General features: G+C 38.9%; 1 protein-coding gene across 1 annotated transcript in view; it reads right to left on the reverse strand.

Annotated features, from left to right (window-relative positions):
* Positions 1–716: 716 nt before the first annotated feature.
* LOC127659974 (FERM and PDZ domain-containing protein 4-like) overlaps positions 717–17,206 on the reverse strand; it is a 69,109-nt gene continuing 52,619 nt past the window's right edge. Inside the window, exons 13-17 of the mRNA XM_052149992.1 lie at positions 13,703–13,795; positions 13,159–13,341; positions 10,319–10,463; positions 7,787–8,812; positions 717–6,266 (exon numbers count right to left, since the gene is read on the reverse strand). Of these exons, the coding sequence (XP_052005952.1) occupies positions 3,862–6,266; positions 7,787–8,812; positions 10,319–10,463; positions 13,159–13,341; positions 13,703–13,795 (3,852 nt within the window). The 3' untranslated portion in view covers positions 717–3,861. The remainder of the gene's footprint in view (positions 6,267–7,786; positions 8,813–10,318; positions 10,464–13,158; positions 13,342–13,702; positions 13,796–17,206) is intronic.

Below are 17,206 nucleotides of genomic sequence, written 5' to 3' on the forward strand. Positions count from 1 at the left end.
GCAGTATATAGATCTCAAAAAACAATATCTAGAATCTGTGAGGGTCAATCATACAAATCATTCCAAGAACATGTCTGTAAGGGGGTTAATGGGAAAGGAGGCGAGATCCGGCTTGACAATATAAATAATAGTTTAATGGAGTTAAGCGAAAACACGCGAACATAAACGCAGAGCAGCTGCCTGTAATTCTCTCTCTCTCTCTCTCTCTTACCGTCGTCACCGGCAGCATTTATCCCACGCGCGCACCCATCAGACTGATTGGGCACCAGGCGTGCATTGTTCCAGCCCGGCCTCGCCCTCCTCCGCTCTACACTGTCCAAGTAATATTTCACCCCAAAATCAAAATACATTTTTCTTTAATTATATTTTGCTAGAAGAAAATGAAACTTAATTTCTTGAATTTTATTACATTTATTTCCTATATTCTCATTACAGTAATGCAAAATAAAACTTATTACTGTGAAAGACATGAAAAAAATGTAAGTATTTAAATATTAAAAAAAGGATTATACTGCAGTTTTCATGCAATTAAAAAGTAGTGTAATACAATAATGAGAATCTAAAAAGAATCATGGAGAATAATGGGAAATAACTAATTATGGTTAAGATCGTTTTGGGGGGAAATTCTTTGCTTTTGATTTTGGGGTGAAATGTGACCTGCTTTTGAATGCAGATATGCAGAGGCTATATAATGCATCAGTTCCACAGCATTTGTCATTCAAAATCAAACTTTTATTATCATGAACACAGTAGAGGGAATGCAAAACATTCTTGATTGTCCCTTCTCATTTTATCCTTAAGAGATGTTTGCCTTCATATTCACATTCAGCCACAGGTAAGCTTTTATCGTGCCGTCTGTGCACCTTCAAATGCCTCCATACATTGTCTTAATACACATGGTCCATACAAGCCGTTTGTTTTTTGCTTCATATTTGCTACAGTTGCCATGGCACTTCATTTGATCTCATTCTTTGAACCTTCATTTTACAGGATGTTTTCATAAAGAAACATGTTTGTTCTCTGATAGTTTGAGTCTGTTGTAATCATTTATGGTGTGCTACTAAATAACTGAATAATAGATTCCATCCACAAGTTCCCGGGCTGTAAATATGTAATGGAGAGCCTGCGAGTCGGTCTCCATCACAGGATTTGAATGTGTCTAAAGGACTTTTTTCTTGTTTTACTCATAATGTACAATATTTATTGAGGTTTTATTGTGCAAATGTTTTATCCATGCTACTGTATGGTTTAATTCTCATTTTGTTCTTATGTATTTTATCAATTATATTGTATTTAAGAGTGAGGTGAGGGTTAATTTTATTTTAGATAATTAGTTGGGGTGAGAAAATCGTGTATTTAAGCCAGCTGCATTAAAGGGGGGAAGACAAGATGGACGACAAGCATTTGAAGCACATGGGACAAGGTTGCTAGCACTGCTCGATTGCAACAAAACTCTGGCCCCTAATGTTTAGAGAGGGGAATGGGTACTGGCTTTTAGTACCTAAAACAGGTCTAGTTCTTAGACTTTTATGTTAGCTTTAAAACCCTTTTTTTATTTGCACATTTTGCACAAAATGTAGCTTTATTTATTTTTTCTTGATTTAAACTTGCCATCTGACTGACTTGATGATAAACACAATCTGGCAGTGTGTGTGTGTTTGTGGGGTGTGTGTCTAATATTGCTGCCATACGGAAGTAATTATTTAATGTCGAGTTACTCAGAATGGAACATCACATCTGGATGTCATCATCTACTGACCTCAAATCGGTCATGTGATCTGGACGATTTAATGAATTACATGTTCTGGGTAAAATCTGTCTTTTGACCAGAAAAAGCAAAACACTGGTCTCAGATCAGGAGCAGAGGGGAGCTTATTTCAAACATATACTTGCTAAATCTGATTTAAAACATGAAACACTACAGCTCGAGTGTTCCAAATGAGAGTGTAGATCTATAAACCATTGTATGATAGCCAAATCCGAAAATAGCATTCTTAGTCCAGAAGCATGTCCTATGCAAGTATGCTTGACCAATGCATTGCAAGCATGCAGTTCTGTTGCACTGTAAAAACCATGTGCATTCTTGCGTTGGTATGATGGTAACAAAACTCCATACCCAAGGGGGCGATAGAGTTACCTTCAAATTCAGGTTGCTACAGATATAAACAAAATTTGCTTCAAACTGTTTCTCTACTATGACAGAAGTTTACCTGATAGAGAAAACAGACAGTAGAAGACAGTTTATAAAAATTACCTCTACAATGTCTCTTGTAGCAACGTGTACTTACGCTAGAATTGCGTTGACACATTTCAGAATGCTCATGGTTCAATGGGCCATACTCAAATACGATTTACACTAATGACTAGAGCATTTAGAGTATTAGAACATTGGTGTTGTACACCATTTACAGAAGTTAAAGGAAAACCTTTTCAACCAAACCATTTTTCTCTGAAATACAGTAGACAAATTACGAGAAATATATGCTGCATTTGCATAAATATGCAATTTAACAAAAGGTCCTCCAAGATAAATGATAAGGCGCAGGCTTGTCAGGGAAATCATCTATCCTCAACAACAACAAAATTGGTCATATGTATAAAATGTAAGAAAGTATATGTGGAAAATTTCCAATACAAACTGTGACACTTGCATAGTCAAACATGAAAGAGAAGTGAGAAATTGTGTGGTTTGGCTATCACTGGGTTAAGATAAAGGGTGCTACAGTTACATGGTGAGTTGTTGAGTAAACACACCTTAAATGTGCTATTACCTCTTTGGACCACACCGATCTCTGTGGATAACAGTCAGCCAATATAAAAACTTGCATCAAATGCCAAACTTGACAGTGACATACAGGTTAAAAAAAAAATAATTTAAACGTCCACACTTCTATTGCCATCTCTCATTCTACAGACATATTGCAAACAAAATTATAAACAAGTCCTTTGCATACTCTGGTGAAAAGTTACTGCATAAGTATTTGGGTTATTTCGTTTTCTCCAAGTCATTCCAAGCATCTATTTGGTTGTACACATTGTTATGGGTTAGGGCACCTACACACTAGAATTTACGCTGCGCTATAGAGAATGCTGCCAACCCATAGATTTCATGGAGGATGGTGTAGCACAAGGACATAACAGCAACCAAAAGTTCCTAAAATTTTAACTTTTTCTGATACAGGAATAATTGCTTCGCCATTGAACAATAAGAATTTCAGAGGCAAGTCCAGTTGTATTTTCGGAAATTGAATTCGCTGTCTAATTGACGTCAAACTGACCCAGGTCTTTTAACAGCCTCAAAATGAATCTTATCTTGTGTGTAAGCGCCCTTAAATAAGTGTCTGTAAGATTTCCATTCAATATCAATTCAATCTGTAAAGAGCAACTAAACTAAATGTGAAAACGAGTGAAGGTACATAACACTGTTTAACTCGGGTCTCATGGTTATTAGAGTAAGAGTTAGGGATTTGCATACACAAAATTAAAACACAAAACAAAATGCAGGTAGGTTAGAAACCACGGTGCATATACTGTAAGTAAAAAATAAATACATACATACATACATACTACAGACTGTACATACATTGGGAATTAAAGAACAGTTAGAAAATGGAGATGTTTGAATGCATTATTCCAGTACGGTTATAGGGGGACTTGGCAAGACAAACAGATCAACGCATAGCAATTCTCTCTAGTTATTTTTTTAACTTGTGTATGCTCACGGCACTTACTATTATTCTTGTGTGCCAGCACACAATCAGTTTTTAGATACTCGAAAATCATTGCCAGTTTTGAAAATACAAGTCAGTGATCCCACGCGATGGTCCAGTTTCCATTTGAGAGCAAGCTGGAAGGTAAAGCTTAAAAGTTCAGAGGTACATTTCCATTATCTATGTCTGGCGTCCTTGTTCTAAATAGTTGAGTGAGGGAGAAGACTGTAGAAATAAGAACCGTACACTGCTTTGCCAACAGCCTGACACCCTCGCCCTCTCTCGCTGTTTCTACAGCGGCCACAAACTCCTTATACAGGTCCACAATCTCCTCAAGCTTCCCAAGGGCCTCATCCGCATCAATGTCACCATGAGAACATCCACAGTCCGAACAGGGAACTCGCATGCAAGTGGAGGCCAGCTGCACCAGTGCTCCAAAGCTGTTACAGAGTGACAAAAGAGCATCGTCAGGCGCCCAGCCTACCCGTGTAGCCCTCTGACATCCTGACGCCAGCCTCCGGGCCTCGGCTTGAACCAGGCATCGCTCCATCTCTGAAAGTGAGTACCCATCCACCCCATTGCCATTTTCACACTGCCCCTTGTTACTTGGAGGGTATATATTGGAGGGTCCTTTCTTCAACAACAAAAGAAGTTCATTAATGTCTTGCTGCAAAGAGACATAGCCATCTTTGAGCCTTGCACCCTTTTGACCGGTAACATAACGGCGGCCCTGCAGGGTGCAGAGTGGATTATCTATGGGGCCGTTGTCCAGAGGTAGAGATTCGAGAGGCCTGGGTGGGATCAGGAGTGGACTGAGTTCTGAGGACATGGACAGAGGACGAGGTGAATCTCTAAGTAGGGACAGGATATTTGAAGAGGGAGCAGACATAGTAGAATGGGAGGGAACCGGGTTGGGTTGAGGTGGTTTACTGATCTGGTTTCGACAGGAGAACTCATACACAGTGAGATCATCAAAGCCACAATTATCCTCCGTATCACCACTGAAACAGTTGGCATAGACTGTATGGCAACCACATACATCACGATGAGAAGGACTTGTAGAGGATAGAGAGGATGTATTCTCAGGTCTAATCTCTGGAGGGTTGCCTTTCTGAGACTGAGGTTGTTCGGACTTGCAGGTTCCAAATTGCCTGTGCAACTCCGTGGCTTCTGTAGACAATATCTGCTGCAGGTCAGAATGGCTTGATGATAATGCTGGTTTTCCATTGGTGTCTCTCACAGGAATTGGGGTCACTTCCTCTGGTCCATCTTTGAGCTTCACAATGACAACTTCAGCATCTTTCTCTTTCCAGTCATTCAAAGACGGCACTGAAGTGGCCTTGGGGGATAATTCCTTGGGTTCATGATTCCCATCTGTTCCATTGGTTGCTTTGTTGTCTGTTGATGACATAGTGTTGCTGAGTGCTACTGTCCCCAAGATCTCTTGAGAACGGGTGAGATACCAGGGCATTTCCTGAATTTTCCCACGCAAGGCTGTGGCAGACAGACGTCCAGATGAGCCTTTTCTTTTGGGGAAACTAGTCCCAGTTTGAGCTAGATCTTCAGGAAGGGTGCTTATGGATTGAACAGATGGGGAAGGTAAGGATGAAGGGGTAGGCGTGTTTGATGCACTCAAAATTTTGATGGTTGAGCTTTCAGCCTTTAGTTCAGTCTTTAGGTTTTCGTGACTAAGAGAGACACCCTTACTCAGTGTTGTGTGTGGGGTTGTACCATTTCTCTGAGACCAGGGGTGTAGGGAAAGACCATTAGGAGGACATTTTTTCTTGGCTTCAGGTTTATGCACCAGGGCATCAACTGTAATTGTGGATTGTTGTAAAATAATGGATGAAGGCTTGGGAGGTATTGGAGGCTTTGTTTGTAGCTGGGGTGGTTTATTTTCTGGTTTTCTACTTTCAAGAGACTGTAGAGAACCACTGCTGTCTGATTTTATTTTCCAAGGTTCATTCATTCCTTTGGTATTCATTGTCTCTTTCTGAGTTAGCTTAATGTCTTGAGTGTCAATTCCTTTTGGATGCACATGATTTGGGGGAGTCTTTTTTTCCAGACAGACTGGGGCATGGTCAGATATTTCATTTTTCGATCTGGGTAAATTTTGGGTCTTTGTGTCTACTACGGTCTGTGGTGGAATTGTAGCTTGCCATACTGCTGTAATTAGTGACGATGACAGTGGTGGTCCATGCCCAATGACTGGTTTAAACTCCATAGTGTCTGGCTCCATCTCCAGAAGCTTGGAGTGCTGGGCTTTCTGAATCGAGGTGTGGTTAGCAGTGAAAGGCTTAGGCTCCCCAGGTGTAGGTTTGAGAGGTAAAATAAGTGGGGGCTGATAAATCTCCAATTCAGTGTTTTTAGACCCTATATGGGTGATATGGTTAGCAAGAGAAGGTTTCTCTTTGTGGTTCTCTATATTAAGTGAGGTGCTGTCCACTCTCTTTTCCTCCTTTCTGCTGTCTTTGGATTCATGATCCTTTGTATTTTCCACACAAACCTTGATGTCACTTCGAGCAGGTTGGATGTTCTTTGAATCAGAACCATTTTCTGCAATGGATGAGAAACATGTATGTGTGTGACTTATATAGATGATGAAAACACATCAATAAATCCAAGGTATTAAATAAAAAAATGTATGGGTTTAATCCAAGTTCAGCTCTATAAACATTGTGACATAATGTTGATTACAACAAAAAAACTTGTGTCCATGTTTTTAAATTTGTTAAAAAATATTAACAATAATTTAAAAAAAGAAAAAGTTACAGTGGCTATGCTCACACAGTCAGTGTTTGGGATTTACAACCGCATTTACTTACAGGTGTGAGTCTTGAAATGTCCAGTTCATACAACAGCTTATAGTAGTGGCTTGGATACTGTCTGTATGAACAAACAACTGAAGTTGAACAACAGAAGTCAAGCCCGTATTGCAACAGCTGTACTAGTGCTAATGACTAAAATAAATATCAAAGATAGCGACGTACATAACATCGGAATGTCTTATCACAATTGATACAGCGTAATTAAAGCTACACAATGTGCGATTTGTTTTGTTAGAAATGAACAAAATTTAATTAATGAGCAAGTACAATAACAATCCGTCTTCCAAACCATTTTTTCCTTAACCCGATTCACTACGGTAAGCGTATAATAATGATTTATATTTTAATGCTATTGGGACGGATTTGGCGGAAAATTGCATTCTTCCGTTATTCGTCCGTACGTGTTTACGTCATCTCCATAAATAAAAGTAAAATAAGATCCAGTTACTACAGCGCATATACAGTATATCCGCTGACATGTGTGGCAGTAGTTTGAAGCTGAAAGCTTGTAGCCACAACAAATGAGCGACATTGACCATGGATCATTCAAAACGGCAACCCTCTGGGGAATCACCAATTTTCTAAATAAAGTCAAACCGAGAAGAGTCTGCAAGCTAAAATGGAAAGCGACAGAGCCTGTAATAAAACACGAGCACAGTTTTTTTGTTGCATGTCGTTGGAAGAAAATGTTAAAGAGAGAATTAAATACATTAAAATACAGGACTGACAATAATATATGTGATCCACTGGAGTCTCATGGTTTACTTTTATGCTTTCTTTATAAGCTTTTTTGTACTCATTCACTTGCATTTTGAAGACCAACAGTGCTAATCATATTCTTCTAAAACTCTTCATTTAGGCCTACTATGAAATTAAAACTTGTGTGATGGATATAAATAGACCATGATGGAAATTTTACAACTTAGTCTGTCAGAGTGACTGAAAAATATTTTTTCTAGCCCAACCTCTGATTCCCACCACTACTGATTAAAACAATTTTACGCAATTTTTTTTTTTTACAGTGCTTTAAAAAATAAAAAATACAAGCTTTGTATTTTTGCTCAGCCCATGGGCCTGATTACTTCCATTGTAAGTGCATGACTGTAAGCACTATTTTAAGAGTCAAAATGATTTTCTGTAATAATCATTATGTCACATATGTTGTCGATAAAGCATAATTTGTATTGAACCCGGAACATTCCTTTTAGCAATACACAAATGTTTAGTGGTAGTACAATGTTCACTGACCTGTGGGACGTTGCTCTTTAATGGGAGGGGTAAATCGATCTTGAGCATCAAAAAATTCCTCCTCAGATTCTGTGCCACTGTCTCTAGTGTCTTTTGCTTTTTGAAGGAGATTTGAGGGCACCATTTTCCTCAGCCCAGCCTGTGCTGCTATCTTTGAAGACGGTCCCTGTCGTTTAACTTCATTTGCATTTGTCTGGTTGTGTGGAACGATGTTTCCCTCTTGTCGACATGCTGGATGGTTGTGAATCCTTGCGAAGAGTGCTTGAAAATTCACACCTGCTAGTTTTGCATTGATGCTGTTGGTGCTACAAGAGGCTAACACAGCCTCAAATTCTGCTGACATGCTGGAAATGCGACCATATTTCCCACTTTCAACTTCTTCTTCATCGTCCTCCTCATTATCACTCAATGCGTCATCGCTGGCCACAGGTGGACTTAACATGTTGTCGGACAATTGGGAGAGGTCAGTGTAGAGTAGATCTAAGTGATTATCATTGGACAGGTCAGAAAGTCGTACAGATTTGTTTAAATTGCCCTTTTGAACGAAACGCTTAGGCACCTCCTGCAGGTATGGATGATGGACATCCAGACTCGTGGTACCAGAACTGGGCTTCCCTTCCTGAGGGTCATCCTTTTTGCCAAGCCCACCAATGGCTGCTTTGATACTTTCCTCCAGTGCATTCAACGAGTTACTAGACAAGCTAGAGAAGCTGCTATTGACTCGAGGGTCAGTGTACCAACCCGTTTCCAAAAATGCTTCCATTGATGTTGTATAATCCTCATCCCCGACAGACTCGCTCTTGCCCGCCTCGCTTCCTTCATCCTCTAAATAGGGATGCGTTACAATCACTCTCACCCTCTCTGTTTCAGCTTCAGTTTTCCCCTCGGTTTCCTCACCATCTTCCGTGCCATCATTGGTTTGATTAGACATGGTGTCCTCTGACAGCTGAGTGTCCAGCAGACCCTCCATGGCGTAGTCGTCCTCTGAACTGTCTTCTGAATCACTGCCACATCGAGATATGTACCCTGGAAATACCAAACAAACATTTCGTTTAGTACAATACAAAGTATTTTAAATGTACAAGTAAACTATAGAATGTAAAAAGAGTCCATTATATTCAAAACTTTATGAATGAAAAAAAACTCTAAAAACCTTTTTTTTATATAGCATCTTTTAGCAATTTAGCACAAAGTGCTTCACAAAATATAAAATCAAAACACACTCAGTAAAACAAAAAAATTTACATAGTAAAAGCAAGTTTATACAAATGATTTAAATTGAAAACAGTGCATTACTATAATCTAGGCAAGAATAAATATAAAGTATGAATAAGCTTCTCTTTATTCCTAAAACTCAAAACCTTTCACACCTTGGAAAAGTTCCTTAACTGAATACATTTTCACCACCTGCTGATTAATCTAATTAATTGCTGACTGACTTTTTTTTTTAAAAACCATGACTGATTATGTTTTATGACTATTTAACTTTAGAAAATGACATGCCATCCAATTTTTTGTATCTGCTATAGACACTTGAAGAACATTTAAACTAGACAGATCAATGAGATTCAATGACAAATATAACTGTAGGTTGTTGTGGAAAAATTAATATTTTACTTTCTTTCTTAAGACATTATGTGGATTTTCTTTCGATTCAATCATGTGTTTCTCTCCTCTGGTATTTTCCTATTCACCTGGCAGGAACAAACACACGGTAGATGGTCAGAAAAAAGGCTTTGTATAAATAGGACATGTGTTTTCTGTGTGAGTTAGGTTTTTGTTCCTATTGCGAGGTAGCTGTCATGATATTTTTGTGAACAAACCTCTTTTAAAAGAATAAACTATCTTTTAAAATGTAATTTGGATCCTGGTGTCTCTTATTCTGTGATGCTATTTTGTTTAATTATTGTTTTGCCACAACAAGGTCATCTGCATAGCAATGAAAATGTATGTTGTATTTTCGAATCACAGAACCAAGAGGTAACATTTATAGAGAAAACTAAACTGGCCCTAACAGGGAACCTTGCGGAACACCACAATTTATTGTTGAAGAGGAGGACATATCATCTCCAATAGATACTACAAACTTCCTATTTGACACATCTGACTCATTTCAGAATACCGGTTTCTGCAAAAACCCTGGAATAAACTGTTTTCTTAAGTGCATGACTACATTGTCATTAGATATGCTCTGAAGTGATTGCGTTGTATTAGGCAGCATTTTCGCTTTTAGTCTGGACAGACAGCCTAATGTGGCATGTCTGGTGAAGACACTGTGTAAGCAAGCAATACAACACAATGTGAAAACATAATTAGGGGCACAACTACAATATATGCAATGTATACAAAGTTGATATTGTATAACCCTCCATAAATGGGTATTTGCACGCCTGAACGAAGCTGTCAACACAACAAGCGAACAATGCGGCATGACGCAACTCAGTGCCATGCGTCTTCAGTTACTCTCCTTAATGCAACCTGATGCAACATCATTCGCTTGCAATGGGGATAGTGTTAAGGGAACAGACGTACCTTCCTCCACCAGAATGCGTCGCATTTTAGGTCTCGGTCTCCAGCGGAACACGTTGATGTTGGGATCCACTAGCAATTTGCAGTATCCAGCCAGCAGACAGGCCAAATCTTTAGCTGCTACAGATTCCATTAATACAGCTATAGGCTAGACATTATAAGAGAGAGAGAGAAAAAGAGAGATGGTATGATAGTTTGTATGATCTTGTATGTTAGAATCCTAAATAGACATTTGACTGAAATAGACGGATATTTTTACAGATTTTCACACTGTTCTACTTTGGTCATGTTTTAGTTTTTTTACAGAGCCTCTTATAGGACAGAGGGAGAATTTATTTTCTGAAATAGATTTGTGTTCCCTCACAATAGATTTGCACACTTTTGCAAAATGTTTTGTATTCCCTCAATCCTGCAATTATTTTGGTTTTCCTAAAAATACCTTTATTGCTTATGAAAATTAATCAAGGTTTTACTATATTAACCATAGCTGAACTAAGGCATTTGTAGTAAAACCAAAATTAACAACAAAAATTACCATGGTTTTACTACAGTAAAAATATTGTAACCATGATTTTCATTGTAAAACCATAGTAAAAATCTCTCAGGTAGGTCCTTCAAGGTAGCCTGGAGAGGTGAGGTATCCAAGCCACATCAGCTACTTACTGGGGTACCTCAGGGATCAGTGCTTGGGCCACTTATCTTCTCTATATACACAACATCACTGGGACCCATCATTCAGTCACATGGTTTCTCTTACCACTGCTAAGCTGATGACACGCAACTCTACTTGTCTTTACAGACCAACGACACCATAGTGACTGCTCAAATCACTGCCTGTCTGGCAGACATCTCGGTCTGGATGAAGGAACACCACCTTCAACTCAACCCTGCCAAGACCGAACTCCTTGTCATTCCAGCCAACCCTGCTGTTGAACACAACATCACTGTACAGCTGGATTCAACTACAGTTTCGCCTTCCAAAACGGACAGAAATCTAGGGGTAACCTTCGATAACAAGCTACATTTCACAGACCACATCTCAAAGACCGCAAGATCATGTAGATTTACACTCTACAATATCAGGAAGATAAGACCCTTCCTATCTGAACATGCCACACAACTGCTTGTTCAGTCACTTGTCATAACTAGACTGGACTACTGTAATGCTCTCATTGCAAGCCTTCCAACATGTGCAATTAGACCTCTGCAAATGATCCAGAATGCAGCAGCACGTCCAAAGAGAGCACATGTTACACCACTCCTTGTGGCTCCACTGGCTGCCGGTTGATGCACGTATCAAATTCAAGACTGTGATGCTGGCATACAAAACAGTCACTCTGTCTGCTTCAGCATACCTAAAATAATTTCTGCAGAGCTACACGCCCACAAGAAGCCTGCGGTCGGCTAAGGAATGTCGCCTTGTCGTACCAACACAGAGGCATCAAAACACTTTCCCGGACTTTCAGTTTCATCATACCACGTTGGTGGAATGACCTTCACAACTCCATCAGTGAAGCAGACTCACTCTGTCTTCAAAAAACTACTTAAAATACTGTACATATTTTCCATGAGCACTTAACCAGTCACTAAAAAAAAAAACATCTTGTTGCACTTTAATCTGTCTTGAATACTACTATTCTGATGCTAGTGAAACTTTGTAATATGGCACTTTTATACCACTGTCTCCTTAAAACGATTTGCTTATCTTTTAATTTTTGTAAGTCACTTTGGATAAAAGCGTCTGCCAGATAAATAAATGTAATAATACAGGAATACCACACCTGGTAATATTGTTTGGTAATAAAAACAATAGTCATTCTGCCAAAAAAACATGGTTAATTTGTGGCACATGTACCATGGTTTTTAAACTTACCACAAAAATGGTTACGTGGTTACTGGAGGTTAACTATAGTGAAACCATGGTACAAGGGCATTTTTTTTTGTGTGGAAACCATAGTTTAAAAAAAACATACTTGTACCACAAATTAACCATGGTGTTACTATAGTAAAACTTACTATGGTTACTATGGTTTACTACAAATACTAGAGCTATAGTTACTATAGTAAAACCATGGTTAATTTTCAGAAAATAAATTCCCTCCTTGTCCTCATACTTTCTCAATATCAGGTCTACTGATAAATGCCATCTGGTGGGTCTCTAAAGAAATGTGTTCAACAGAAAACAAGGATATTCACGGGTGAAGTCCAGGGCAGGACTTTTAATCTGGCATACTGGGCATTTTCCCAGGGGCGACGCACTTTGGGGCCGATCAGGGGCGCAATGGCCATCGGGAGAACCGAGCGGGCCGTGAAACGGGCCGAATGGGCCGCGATAAGCTAAAATGAGCCGCTGCATTATGCAGAAAAGGACAGAACCCCCCACCCTATGTAAAAACCTGGGCCTATTTCTATTCCCAGTCCAGCCCTGGTAAAGTCAATTCACTTTTCACAGAAATAAACTTAATAATTAACAGCTACTCATTCTGAAGTGAGAAACAAAAGAATAATTTTGCATAAATATAATGGCACAATATTATAATTAGTGAAAATAAATGCATATTATGTTTTTATTGTTGTAGTCTAATAATGTTTTATTTACCATTGTGTCAAAAGAAGAAATAAAATGTAAAATAATTAAAAAAATCGGTTCTGTATATCAGTTATCGGACACTTTAACAAAAAGAATTAGTTTCGTATGTAAAAAACAAAACAATATTGGTTATTTAATCACAAATATGCTAGAGGTGAAAAACTGTTCCCTCTCGTTTCTGTGGCCGGGAATTTATCCACACCCATGTGTCACTGGTAGAGCTATCTGAATCAGTCAGTAGATGTTTACACACCTGGATGTCCTGTAGGTAAATCTTGACCATGCTGACTCTGTCAGACTCTGCCAGCACCTCTATTCTGGTGATGTAGTGAAAATCTATGATGGTGGAAATCATGTTGAGCTGGTGGTTTAGGATCTGGCTGATCCCGTATCTTGCTCCCACCAGCAAACTCACCAACGACTCTCTGTCCTGTAGCTGTAACACAAACATTATCAACACAGCGTATCAAATAGCCTACATTTCACTGTTTTAGTACAATAACCAGAATCCATAAATTCCAAATGATTCCTATCCCAATTTTCTAATGAATACATGTCTGTTTTGTATGTCATTTCAAGAAATGTTGCAATTTGATCCAAATCCTTGGCTAGCTAGAACAACCGGCTTATATAAAGTACTTTTAAATCCCCCTAAAAATGGGGGGATGCATGACAAGATTTTATCCAACAAAACATTATTTAACAAAACCATTACAGAAGCAAGGGAACATATCTGGGCTGTGCAGATTTAGTTTGTTATTCGAGCTGAATGTGGCAGATGGACCGAACTCTCTCACCAGCATGGTGGCGTTGTAGCTTCTCCCACTGTATGACATCAGCTCTGCCATCTGTGTCAGATAAGCCAACCGGGCCTGAGACACAGAGATCACCTGAGATATAGAGAGAGAGGGGTGTTGAAAAAGCTTTTTTAAAGGATGAGTCACCCAAAAAACATTATATCATTTACTAAAGCCCCTGCCATTCCAAACCTATATAACTTTCTTCTGCAAGACAAATATGGAGGCATTTCGGATAATTTTGTGGGGCATGGGACCAGGGCAGAGTCAATGGGTACAAGAGTGGGAACCATCTCCAGGTCCAACAGCTCAGAAGTGGTCATGACATGGCGTGGAACAGCGTGGTTGGGACGTGGCATGTAGCAAGCTGAGGCGTTGCTGTGACATGTCATGGAGCAGACTCAGGAGGAGATGGGTTCATTCAGTCCAACTTGGAAAAAGTACTTGAGGGCCACCTTATAAAAGTCCACCTGGCAGGCCAGATCGCAAAAATCCTCTGCGTAATCCTCCAGAGGACGCTTCCCCTGATGTAGATGGAGGAGCTGGATTGCTGGGTTCATATTAGGTCAAGTATTCATTAACGTAGCTGCTGCTGGCATAGGCGATGACAATGAAGTGAGATCCCAAGTGCAAGTTATTAAATAAATGTGAAATCCAAAATCCTTACGATAATTGTGAACTAAACTAGACATAAACATGAATATGACTTGACTAAAACATGGCTTAAAATAAACGTATCTTAACATAAACAGCTATACTCACATACAATACTTGACAAAGGACAAAGGTACACATGAGGGCTTAAATGCATGACATGGGGGAACATAAACCACTGAACAAACAGAACTCTAAACAAGATAATTCAACAATAAACCAATGAAAACAAGACACATGAACATGGAGGGAAAACCGGATATCACATGAATAGAAACACATGACATGAAATGCACTAAAATATCACCAATAGAATTAAGATTAAACGTTTCTCAAAGTCTAATGAGAGGATGATTAATTGAAAGAACAATTCACCACAGGTTCCCCCCTCATCTTAAACACTATAAATCGTGGCTATTCGCAAGTCACATTTACATGATTTGCACCATTTTGAAATGGTTTTGCTCTGAGCGCCAGTGTTACATTTTTACTGGGGGTGTAACAGTTTTCGGTAAAAAAACATACCGTTCGGTTCACCTCATGTTCAATGATGCACCTGAAGCACAACTTTTGGTCAAGAAAACAAAGCGTCAAACAGAGAGGCACAGTTACAACCTCCGCTAATGCACCTGAATGGCTCTGTAGATGGAGACACTCCGCCTGTGTTGCATGTGGGTCAACTTGATGACATCACAGTTCTGCAAAAGTTGTGTGTCGTTTTAAATGGCAAGTGCAGAAAACGAAACGCTGATAGGGACCCGCTCTTGCGTTTCTCCTTTCTGGGAACAATTCCTTTTTGCAGTCAGTTACAACAGTGATGGTCAAAAGACGTTTACAAAACAGTCACTGTTTGCAGACATCGCTCGACACGAGTGCTGTGTACTGGAAATATATGGACATAATGCACTTGAGGGTTTATTTAAAACACGCACGCAAGTTCTTCCTGTTTCCTCGTGCGGCTGTAATCTATTGCGAGCGTCAATAATGTGCTTTGATTAAAGGCATTAAGATGCCGTTATAGTAATACATTGATACGTGATTTATCATTTACACCGACATCACTCAAGGAAAGAGCCGATGAGCCGAAACTGCACACACTCCCTTCCATGTTGAAGCAGGCACTCAGTGCTAATCCAGATAGACATGAAACAATAACTAAAGCACTTGGGGTGTTCATGAGGGATTTCCATGTATGATTAAAATACTCAAGCAGCATTATCACAACATCCCTTCTCGTATCCATTTTAATAGCAAGGTTATTCCTTTTGTAGTGATGTACAGCTTCCGTATATTGAATATATGTTGAGATGAGTTTGAAGTGCACTTTATGTTGGTGCATGTACCTTATTAGTGTAGTTGGTGGCGCTATGACCGTGACCCATAATAGCCACATAAATGTGATCAGCCCCCATTACCAAACATACAGCTGAATTTTCATCAAAATCACACAATGCTCACAGAAGATATAAGGAACTTCCTGTTTTCCATTTTGTGCCACAAATGTATTGCTTCGCCATGGCGACTCCGCACTTTCAGTGCTTGGGCCCTAATTCAATGCAAGTATTTTAAATGAAATTACAATGCAACAACATATATGTACATCATATGTACATTGTATCAAATGTTAATTACATATTGGTTAAGGTCACCTGTTATAAAGTGCATCCCTTTTTTATTTAATCATGCATGAATCATATAAAAGATAGGCTGAATACAAAATACTTTAAAACTGTCATTGTTGTGAAAACTTGAGCTCCTGAAATAATGTATAATGTAATGTATTGGCAACTCTTTAGAAGTTAGCCTACTTTATTCTGAATTTGTTTTAGATTTAGAGAACGTTATTCATTTTCTGTGATTAGCCAGTTTAGTATATCGCATTGCATGTAGCGTGCTTTTTAACAGAAACAGCCTGTTTACAACACAAGTTACGCAACACAAGTTATTAAGACTAACGCGTAATTTAGTTCAAGTTCACGTGTTCATTCGCTTCATTGTCTGTGCAGATATAAGTTGTAATTTTATACACAGTATATGTTGTGGATATAGTGATTAATCTCATGCATAAATAGTAGGGATGTCATATCGATTATCGATTGCTATGATATTTTATAGATACATTTTTGAGTCATCGATATAATAAAATTAGCCAACATTTAAATTAGAAGCCCAATTTGCATGCTTTCCAATTCACTCAGTTGACCCTTGTCTGGCATAATAGCATTAGGAGACCACAAGAGGGCGATATACCATTTACTGAAGCACATAAACACACACACACACACACACACACAGGACGAGCTGAAGCGGCTGAAGTGATGTTGATAAATTGGCAGGTTAGTGAAACTTTTTTAACTGCGCAAACTGAACATTTAGTAATGCCGATGTTTATTATGCAATTTCTCTATATGTGCCATGAATTGGTCTTTAATTCAAGCTGTCAAACCGCAAAACGACATACTTGTTACTTAAAACACATGTGTAGGCTCTATGAAAGATACAGTACATGTTCACAATGTATCATCCAGTGATGGCTAGAGTAAATAATGTTTGTCCTTTGATAATGATTTGGGTCGAATTTAATGAAAACTATGCAAGTTGCGCTACATGGCACTTCAGAATGTTGGTGGTGTAAAGGTTCTATTCTAACCAGTGTTCAGCACACACACAGAGCTGAATAAAATGTCAGAATCAAATGTGAAAATTGGTAAATGTGTTAATCGCGCTAAAGAAAAATGACACGTTAAACATTTTTAATTAATCGCGTGAAAGAAAGGATGGGAAAAAAAGACCAAAAGAAGTGAGGGACACAACTTGTTTTTTTCACTTTACATCTTGCCACTGCAGTAG

Source organism: Xyrauchen texanus, chromosome 19, assembly GCF_025860055.1.
Source record: "Xyrauchen texanus isolate HMW12.3.18 chromosome 19, RBS_HiC_50CHRs, whole genome shotgun sequence".
Classification (NCBI taxonomy): Eukaryota; Metazoa; Chordata; class Actinopteri; order Cypriniformes; family Catostomidae; genus Xyrauchen; species Xyrauchen texanus.